Below are 10,677 nucleotides of genomic sequence, written 5' to 3' on the forward strand. Positions count from 1 at the left end.
TCTGCTGTGGCGCCCAACGCCCCTCGCCACGCCGGCCCCACAGCGCACGCGGAGTTTTGCGAAGGTTTGTCCTGAGCGGGCACCTCTCGTCCGCCGCAGAGGCTGCTGGGACTTGTAGTTTTCCCCCGCCCCGCCACCACCACGCAGGCGCAGAACTTCCCCGCCCGGGCTGCCTGAGCCGGGGAAGGCGAAGCGTTAGTCGATTGGTCCGGCGGTGGCCTCACCCCCTCCATTCGCTGACTTGTGATTGGTTCGACCGCACCTCCTTTCTTTTGGTTGGCCGGCTGCGGGCAGTGGGCGGGGCTGCGCGGCGGCGGCGGGAATTGCGGCGGCGGGGCCGGGCGCGAGCGGCCGCCGGTGGTGAGGAGAGGGTGGGGGCTGGGCTGGGCCGGGCTGTGGGAACGGCTGGGTGGGGAAGGGGCTGAGGCGAGTGGAAGCGGGAACGAGCCGGGCCTGAGGGGCTGGCGGGGAAGGGGGGTGGTGGGGCAAGGGCCTGAGGTGGGGCAGGGGTCTTAGGCCAGATGTTGGGAAGAGCTGGGCCTGAGGGGAAAGGGCTGAGGGGGAGAAGGGGCTGGGGGGGGGTAGGGGGGCGAGAGGCCTGGGGTGGGGCAGGGCAGGGGTCTGAGGTGGGAAAGGGAAGGAGTTTTAGGCAAGAAGCGGGAAAAAGCTGGGCCTGAGATGGGGGAAGGGGGCAGGGGCTGGGGTGGGGAAGGGGGCTGAGGCGGGGCAGGGGCCTGAGGTGGCCAAGGGGTCTTAGTTGAGAGGCTGGGAAGAGGTGGGGATGGTGGAGGTGGGGAAGGGGGCAGGAAGTGGGGGGGTGGGGAAGGGGATAGGGGCTGGGGAAGTGGGCAAGGGACCTGAGGTGAGGCAGGGGTCTTAAGGCAGGTGCTGGGAAGAGCTGGGCCTGAGGGGATGGTGGAGGTGGGGAAGGGGCTGGAGGTGGGGAAAGGGCTGAGGGGGAGAAGGAGCTGGGGCTGGGGGGTGTGGGGAAGGGGTCTGAGGTGGGGAGGGGGGTGAGAGGCCTGGGGTGGGGGCAGGGGTCTGAGGTGGAGAAGGGAAGGAGTCTTAGGCAAGAAGCAGGGAAGAGCTGGGCCTGAGGAGATGGGGGACGGGGGCAGGGGATGGGGAAAGGGGCTGAGGTGGGGAAGGAGCTGGGGCTGGGGGCGTGGGGAAGGGGGCTGAGGCGGGGCAGGGGCCTGAGGTGGCCAAGGGGTCTTAGTTGAGAGGCTGGGAAGAGATGGGGATGGTGGAGGTGGGGAAGGGAGTAGGGGGGTGGGGAAGGGGATAGGGGCTGGGGAGGTGGGCAAGGGGCCTGAGGTGGCCAAGGGGTCTTAAGCAAGAAGGGAGGAAGAGCTGGGCCTGAGGGGATGGTGGAGGTGGGGAAGGGCCTGGGGGGGATGGGTAAAGGGGCTGAGGTGGGGAAGGAGCTGGGGGTGGGGAAGGAGGCAGGGGCTTGGGGGTGGGGAAGGGGGCTTAGGTGAGATGCTGGGAAGAGCTGGGCCTGAGGGGCTGGCGGAGGCAGGGAAGGAGGGGCAGGGGCTGTGGGGGAGTGGGGTGGGGAAGGGGCTGGGGGGGTGGGGAAGGGGACTGAGGTGAGGCAGGGGGCTGGGGTGAGTAGACACGAGGAAGGGGCAGGGCTGGAGCCGGGGAGGGGGTGTGGTGATGCCATGGGACGGGGCTGGGCCACGATGGGAGTGGGTTTGGGGGGAGGTCGGGGTTTGGACTGTGGTGGGGGCTGCTTTGGAGAGGAGTGGGGGGCTGAGGGCTGGAGAGTGGTGAATAGGATGGGAGAGGCTTGGGTGAAAAGATGAAAGATTTGGGAAAGGAGCACAGGTGGGGGATGGAGCTGGAGGAGGGAGGGGGATTGAGAAGGAAGCTGGGGTGGGCTGGGAAGGGGGGGGCTTAGGTTGGGGGAGCTATACTGAGGGTTTTGGAAGGGAGGAGAATTTGGGGGGAAGTGGGGGCTTTGAAGGCAGCAGCAGGTGGGGTAGGGGGGAGGGGTTAAGGGAATTGGGAAAGGAACATGCAGGCCATGAAAGCAGAGAAAAATTGAGTTGGGAGAGAAGAATTCATGTGTTGCTTAAGGAGCAAAACTTGGGCTGGTGTTGAAGAGCACTGGAGCAGGGAGAAGTGAGATGAGGGGCTAAAATGGGAGCTGGGTTATTGGGGGATAGGGCTGTGGGGGGAATTGAATGAGGCACCGTGAGAATCGCAGGGGGAGCCTGTGCTAGAGAGTGAAATGAAGAAGAACCTGGGGTAGGTGGCCTGGGAATGGGACAGGGAGCTTGAGGTAGAGGGCAAGTGCAGTGTAAGGCTTGTGAAGGGGTTGGAAGAGGGTGAGCTAGAGAAAGGGGGTGAGTATCAGGGCATGGACTGGTAGAAAATTGGTGGTGGAAGTGCAGGGACATGATGTAGCCATTGACAGATAAGTAAATTTATGAGGGGAAAAGTGAGGGTGAAAGATCTAGTGTCAAACTGGCACTTCTGGCTAACTATTTATTTAAAAGTCAATTCTGATAACAGTAAGTTCAGCTGTTACCCAGGAGGTCTTGTCTTCCCTTTCCTGCCCTGCTTAGGAAACGTGTCTACATAGTTCTTTTTCTTTCTCACTAAACCTCATCCGCTGTGGACAAATCAATGTCACTTCCCAGGTGGCTGTATCCCACTGTGCAGGCAGGATTGTACTTGGTAATGTCTCAAAGCTACCGCGGATATAGGCTTTCTCTTAAAACCAGCTTTAGCTATCGGTCCTCGTGCAGCTGCATCATATACCGGTGCATATATCGCTAAAATTCATACCGGTTGGAAGTATTTGTAGTTGATTGTTGGTAAGCTGCTTGGTTTGGGAGAGTTTTAAGCTTTTTATCCCCTTCTCTTCCAGGGTTTTACTGCAGGTGACGACTGATTGCCATGAGTTCAAATATTTTCCTCTGATTTGCTGTTCACTGGGCCGAAGTGAGGGATGGCTACGGAAGCCAAGTACAGCATCGTTCGAGAAGTGGGCCGAGGGAGCTATGGCGTGGTTTATGAGGCCATCGTTAATCAAACTAGAAGCAAAGTAGCAGTTAAAAGGATGCACTGTAACGTGCCAGAAAACGTAGAACTGGCTTTGCAAGAGTTCTGGGCCCTGCAGAGCATCCAGAGGCAACATGAAAACGTGATCCAGTTGGAGGAGTGTATCCTGCAGAACGGTCAAGTCTTTCAGCCAATTAGTCATCGTTACAGGAAATCAGACAGCCATTTGCTGCTAATTGAGACCTGCCTGAAGGGGCGGAGGTGCATGGATCCCAAATCGGCCTGCTTTCTGTGGTTTGTGATGGAGTTTTGTGACGGTGGCAATATGAATGAATACCTGCTGTCTCGCAGCCCGGATGCTCAGCTGAATAACAGCTTCATGCGGCAGCTCAGCAGCGCTGTGGCTTTCCTCCACAGAAACCAGATAGTGCACAGGGACCTGAAATCTGACAATATTTTGATTTCTCATAGACGTGGAAGTCCCATAGTAAAGGTAAGGGAATAAAACTTTGCTGTAACAAGTATGTGATCTACATGCTCGCGCATCACATGCTTTGGAAAGGTCTTTTGGTGAGTCGTGTGATACTTGTAGCTTGTACTAAATGTACTCAGAACATCTGATATCACTTGTGGGCTTTTTTTTTAGGAGTCTTGGAAGGAAGTAGAGGTCACGATGGTGTCTTTCTGTAACGTCCTTCATCCACTGTTGAGAGGAGCAGTTCAGGGCTGTCTAACTTCTGCACGCTAGATAATCAGGGAGATCATGACCAGTCAAAAATGAAGCAATATTTTCTGTGCCCTTAAACTTTAAGAACATACTGCCCTGTTACAACAGCTAGTGCTTCCAATATTGCTGCCTCAAGCACATATTGATGTTCAGGGGAGGTGAGGAATGTCTTCGTGCTTCATGTGGGTTGATGCCCTGACTGAGATGAAGACTGGCTAGCTGCCTTTCTTGTAGCACCAGACTGAAAGTCTGTACAGCTGCTTTTCAGAGAGCTGGAAAAGCTGGGAGCTATCTTGCTCCTGAACTTTCAATCCCGAGAGTTCCCGTGGTTAGACATAAAATAACAGGTCGGTACCTTGCAGATAACTCATTTCTTGACTATTCGGATCAATAATGGTATTTGTACTTCGACCTGTAGAGCCGTCAAGGGACATTTAAATCAATGCCATCTTAATCACTGTGGATAATAATGGTAATGCAAGAGATTGAGTGCACTGACTGTGGAACAGTAAGAGCCACTTCTACCCTAGATGTTGTTCAAGGTATGTTCATGCCCGATTAGACGTACTCAGAATGAACTTCACAGAAAGATGACAAACAGGCTTCTGTTGTTTGTTCCCCTTCCTAAGATCGGCAAATCAGGTAAGGAGTTGGGGAATGGACAGCTAACAGGGAATAACCAGCTCTTTGTTTCACTAGGGCTGCCACCCCACAAGTGTCAGTGCCACGCTGTGGTGGATTTCAGAGCGGAATTCCCAGAGCCGCTGTTTGTAAACACGCTTGTAAACTTGATGTTTGTGAATAAGTTATTTTGCTTTTCTTATGCATTGCAGGTAGCAGATTTTGGCCTCAGCAAGGTGTGTCAGGGGAAAGGGAATGTGAACCAGCATCGCTTCTCCTCTGCGTGTGGGTCAAACTTCTACATGGCTCCAGAAGTGTGGGAAGGTCATTACACTGCGAAGGCTGACATATTTGCCCTTGGGATCATTTTCTGGGCTATGGTTGAGAGGATCACCTTCCGAGACGGGGATACTGAGAAGGAATTGCTTGGTGAGGATCAGATCAGTGCTGTCCTATTGTCAGGGGACGTTCTGGATCTGTAGGGATCCTCTGAGAGGTGTTTCTCCCAGGCATAGTTAGAAATGCTATGGCATATATGCTTTGGATGTGGCTTCTTCCAGGAATTTGCAAGCACTTTGCAAACCAAAGAAACCCAAAGTTGGTGGGTTTTGGGTGTTTTGGGTTTTCGTTTTTAAGAGGACTGCAAAGAAATGTCTTTTTCTGCAGTACGTGTTGCTCCTAATTTGGTTGCTTCTCATGCAGGGTTTCCAGGTCTTGAAGAGATATCACTAAGGCAGAGGGAATACTTTTTATATTTACAAATCATTTTGTTTGGAAGATCATTCCTTCTGCCAGAAATACTCTGTGGGATTTAAAGGTTAAGGGAAAGATTGCTTCTGGCTTCTCTGCTGTCAGGCCTTCCTTACCCCAAGGAACGCTCTTCAAAAATGGATTTGGCCCTTATTGTCAGTGAAGAATCGTAAGAGAAAAAGCTCGTAGCCGTTGGTGAGGCATCTGTCTTACAGCTACGCTCTTCATAGGGGATTTAGTATCTGTACACTTCCATTTGCTCAGAAATGCTTTTAATGCTCTTAAAACCAAAACCTTTCTGGAATTGGGCTTAAGGGTTCACTTGTGTCCTGGACTTGGCATAAGCAAGGGACGGGATCACTCGGAGCACTGAAAGGATGTTCCAAGGAGCCAAGTAATAAACTGGGAAAGGATGTTTAGGTAAGCTTCGCTGCCATCTGGCTGAGTTTCCTCACAGTTGAGAGACGCGAGATCTCACAGGGATGACTCCTCCGATGGCCTGCTCTCTCCCCGCCTCCTCCTTTCTCCAAATCCCCCACATCTACGCTTGAAATACTTTGTACTAAATGATTTCAGAAAAGTATATTGCAGTGGAAAATCCATCTTGAGAGGAGAGACTGCCAGTCATGCACATTAGCATAATAATTGAAGACAGCTACCCGGGCTCTGAGATCATAGTATACCTGTCTGTCTTTCCTTTAAATGTTTAAATTCTTAAAAGGAATTTCTATGGAAGAACTTTGGAAGCTATTGTGCTACCCCTTTAATTTTTTTTTTTCCCCAACTTTAAGTAGGCTCAGTTCTAATTCTGTTATTTATTTCTTTTTAAAATGCCAAACATTGATAAATGTTTTAGTTCCTGCCTACAGAAACAAGCAAATGGCTGCAGCTGAGACCAAAGCCTGAACAGATTTCATTAAAATAGCTACCCGCCAACTTGAGATAAGGAGTTTGCAAGGCCAACCTTTTCTATACGCAGACAGGTCACTGCCTTTGAAACATTTATTCTTTGCCTGGTGCAGGGGCAGAACAGCTTGAGTGAGCAAAGCTGTTTTTACTGTCTGTTTTGGAAGCCAGTTAATCGTTTTCAACAACCGGTGAAATTATTTAGATTACCAGGAGCAAATTTACATTTCCCTTCCTTAATCTTGCTGAGGAGAAATTGGCTAACGGTAAATGGCATACGCTGTCATTTTAATTGAAAATTGTTTGACTAACTGAGCAAATAAGTTTTGTGTTTAACTCTTTCAAGTCACCTCAGCCAAGCACAGTCTCCCTCCCTTTTCTAGAACTTCCGCGTCTGCTAGTAGGGCGAACTGGAGTAAAATGCAGGAATTTAATTGCAGCAGCCCATTTTCTCTGCAGATGGTCCATATAACTGCTTGACGGGCACGCCATGCTTAAACGTGCTCCTTCTGTTCCATGCACGGTTACGCACACGGCCTTGTGCAACATCTTGATTACTATTTGAAAGTAAAAGCCTCTTCTGATAACAACCTCTCCCAATATTTGAGTTGGCGGTCGCCTCTTAATAAGTGATCTTTCTGGTAATCTTTCAGATGTTTTGTGTTCCAGACTGTCTGTCCGTACTGCGCGTGACAGCATTTTGTGTAGACTTTCCTCTACCTGTATAACCTGACTCCTTCTAATCTGTGTTCAGGAACTTACATCTGCCAAGGCAAGGAGCTTGTTCCCCTCGGAGAAGCGTTGCTGGAGAATCCCAACATGAAATTACAAATTCCCCTGAAGAACAAGAAGTCCATGCCAGCTGATCTCTGCAAGCTCCTGCATGATATGCTGGCTTTTAACCCAAAGGAAAGATTGGATGCCTTCCAACTAGAAGTCCGAATCAGGCAAATCTCCTACGGCAAAAAGCGTCAACGCTCTGTCTCGTAGAGACGAAGGACGTTCAGGTTAGTGTCTCTGCCAGGCTACTCCCTGTTTAGGCTGAGCTTACAGGGGATTTTTTTGTTATTGACCTCGAGGCCAAAGCCCTCTAAACCAAATGTGACCTGTAGCAGTTCTGAAAATTCAGTGATAGAAAGATGCGATCAAACTAGAAGAAAAGGCTTCTATAAACGTTTGAGAAGACGAATTTGGTTGAAGTACGTGTAAGAAACTTTTGCCTCCTTAATGGTGTTTGTTCAGAGAACTGGCTGTGCTGTCTGTATTTGGGCCAGCCTGTCCTTTACCCTAAACCTCATCCATTTCCACAAACGAGGGCAGATTTCTGCCATCATTCCAGCATTTACCCGTGCTTGTTTAGAATCATAGAATCATTAAGGTTGGAAAAGACCTCTAAGATCATCGAGTCCAACCGTCAACCCAACACCACCATGCCCACTACACCATGTCCCTAAGCGTCTCATCTACACGTCTTTTAAATACTTCAGGGATGGTGACTCCACCACTTCCCTGGGCAGCCTGTTCCAAGGCCTGACCACTCTTTCTGTAAAGACATTTCTCCTAATGTCCAGTCTAAACCTCCCTTGGTGCAACTTGAGGCCATTACTTTTGCTTTTTGCTTTTACAGTTTGTTGCTTTTACAATATATTTACAATTTACAATATATTTACAATATATTTACAATTTACAATATATTACAGTATATTTGCTAACTAAATAAAAGCTGCAGTGAGCAACGTTACGGTATATTTGTAGGTGTGCATCTTAAATATGGTATTCAGCTATGATAGTAACTGTCAGATTAAAGACAGATTGTTTTTTTTTTTTTAATTAAAGCACTGTTAATGCTCTGAGTGTATCAGAGCTGGGTGCACCAGATGATAGAGGAGCTTCCTGTCATGAACTGGTTAACATGTAAAGGCCTTGAAGAATGTCTTGGAAAAGGCTGGACTGGAAGTCTGGTAGTCTTGCGGAGTCCTGCAGTGAGACTGTTGTTTTTACGTGCCCATTTTGAAAAACAAATTTGATCCTCATCCTTGTGAGTTCTTGATGGCCTCTTTAGTATCTGCCTTGATGGAAGATTGAACGTCCAACATAAAATTCAAGACGGTCTGTCAGATTCTGTGTCTTTCAGCAGAGCAATGGAAATACAGAAGGGAGTTTCCAGGATTTTCAAGTCCTGTCTTCTGCTATCTTGGGCTTCATATCCTAGAATTTCTTTGATAGATGCATCATAGAAATAAAGGTTTTTGTGTCTGATACCATCACTGAGACTGAGCATCTGGCTGTCCTTATAGCTAAGGACATTGTCCTTTGCAACACCAATGCATTTTTGATCAGTTTAATACTCTTGATCTTGTGACAGACTTGTCATTTAGCTTAAAATGTTCTTCTTCCTGGGCGTTTGCCCATTCTGAACTATTACAGAGAACAATTGTAACCTTAGCAGCATTTCTTCCTGTCCAAGGTTGGTTGGTTGGTTCCATCGAGGTTGGCTCCTCCATCTCCTCCATATACAGATGATTTCTGCACTTACTCTAGACGAGTCTCTTCAGGTCCTTGTAAAGCACCAGCATTTACTATCTAGCCTTGGAAATATTCCTCCCGATGTATTCCAGGATCGCATCTCTCTCCTTTCATATCTATATCACTTAATCCTCTCATAATTGCTTTGTATCCTAAAGCCCTTTTTGACTTGAGTTGCTTCAAATCAATAACATTTTGGGTTACAGCAGTTACTTTTGTTCACAGATGCATGACCTTATGTTTTTTATTACTGAATTTAATCCCCTGTCAGTTAGAAGAAACGGTGAATTACCCTGAATATTTCCTCATCCTTTTTTATAACCGTAATACCTCCAGCTTTGTGTCATCGGCACACTTCTAATTGTGCCAAGGCTGTTAGCGAAAACATTAATTAAACAAGCTCGTTGCCAGTGCCAATCTTGATAAAACTCTACTCTAGCCTCTTAATTTCCAAATTACCCGTTTCAGTTTTCCCTTGGGACAGGTTAACTGCCTTACATCTTCCTTTTTACTAATCCCAGTCTTCTCCTGTCTACCTAATACTTTCTTGTGTGGTACTACATCAAATGCCTTACTGAAATCTCACTGGACAAAACCAACGCTTCTTTTTATCTAGAAAAATCAGTTTTATCGCTGAAAACTACTCGATTAGTCTGGTAGGATCTGCAGTTCTGGGGACTCCCACCTGAAACAGGAGGCCTGGCATACTGTAATAGCAACAGTACCACTAGTTGGCAGGCCAGCCCTGAAGTGGTTAGCCTGCTATAGAGGAATTTGCAAGGAAGGATAAAGAGAAAAAAAGGCTCTAGCAGCACAGTGTCGGGCTTACTCCTGTTGACTTTCCTTTTTCGTTATGAAACCGTAATGGTAAATAGGTTTGCAGACTAGGTTCAGAAGAAAAATGCCAGCACAGCCAGGACATATCCCTGAAAACCCCCTCTGTCTCAATCCTCTTCGTTTATTTTATTTTCCTCTGCGGTAGGAAGCTAGCTGAATACCTACTAGACTTGCTTTTGGCGTGTAATCGGAGTTGATGCAGCAATGACTTGTGGCGCAGCGTTCCACACCACGAGGCGCTAGTCTCACGCTGTTGAAAATCCTGTCAGCTGCTGTGTTAGTGCGGACTGAAATGAAAACCAACTCGCCTTTCTAAAATGGGGTTGTCTTAAACAACGATTCGTGGATGCTTCAGTCCAGAAAACAGACCAATTTCATATCTGACTTTCCTAACCTCAAATCAGGAGTAGCACGGAAGCTGAAAAGGGTTTCTTGCAATGCTAAATCTAGGTGCTTCAGAAGAAATTCTCCAATAGCAAGTTCGAATCAAACAGGAGATACTTTTTTTTTTTCCATAATGCTTTGTTATCATCGGCAATGAACTCTACAGTCTAGGGCAGCCAAACACTAAATCTCCTCAGAACAGTGTGAAAAACATCTAAATGAATTTTCTTTCATGAATTTAAAGACAAGGATATGGATACAACCTGTGATTCAGGAAGTCCTTAAGTTAAACATTGCTCAGAACTGGGATTTTTACTGAGGAAAGCCTGCTTGTGTACCTGCCCCCTCCTCTTCCTTAAGCATATGCATGCTGTTGATGTCCCCGAGGCAGAACAGTGGGCCAGCGGACCTTTGGTATGGGCCAGTGCTCTCGCCAAGAAGTATTTTATTTTGCAACTTCGGTGTGTTTCCTTTGCAGGTATCATGTCCCGCTGCGATCTGGAGGCCTCGGAGATGGCGAACAACTCTGCCTTCCTCTGGAATGAGTGGGTCGATCAGAAGACCATTGCCACCTTCCAGTTTTCCCCAACGGTTATATTTAAATGGACAATAACTTTATTTATTTGTACAGTAATTTTAAGAGGAGAACTACAAAAAATCTATTTTTATGCAAACCTTTGGTGTTTTTATATATGCGTTCTTTTACGCAGCGAGTAGCGTAGGTGAAAGCTTGACTGAGGTGACCTTGACTGGCCGTACTCGGCACAGTCGTAGAGTTTCTGAGCTTGCTCTTTTTAAAGCAACCCCTGCGCATCCTCTTGTTGCTGTCCGGTGACTGCCCTTTCGAGGGACGGCAAAGAAACATGCAGAAACCGTCTGGAGACGGGCTTCTCTGCCCCATTGCGCGTTGA

General features: G+C 48.2%; 1 protein-coding gene across 1 annotated transcript; it reads left to right on the forward strand.

Moving 5' to 3' along the window:
- Positions 1–2,888: 2,888 nt before the first annotated feature.
- Positions 2,889–10,284, forward strand: LOC142080025 (serine/threonine-protein kinase PDIK1L-like). The gene is made up of 4 exons (XM_075144797.1): positions 2,889–3,508; positions 4,576–4,792; positions 6,774–7,026; positions 10,245–10,284. The coding sequence occupies exons 1-3, from the start codon at positions 2,963–2,965 to the stop codon at positions 7,007–7,009; spliced, it is 999 nt and encodes a 332-aa protein (XP_075000898.1). The 5' UTR covers positions 2,889–2,962; the 3' UTR covers positions 7,010–7,026; positions 10,245–10,284.
- The last annotated feature ends 393 nt before the right edge of the window (positions 10,285–10,677 follow it).

The sequence above is a fragment of the Calonectris borealis genome, chromosome 3 (genome assembly GCF_964195595.1).
Source record: "Calonectris borealis chromosome 3, bCalBor7.hap1.2, whole genome shotgun sequence".
NCBI lineage: Eukaryota > Metazoa > Chordata > Aves > Procellariiformes > Procellariidae > Calonectris > Calonectris borealis.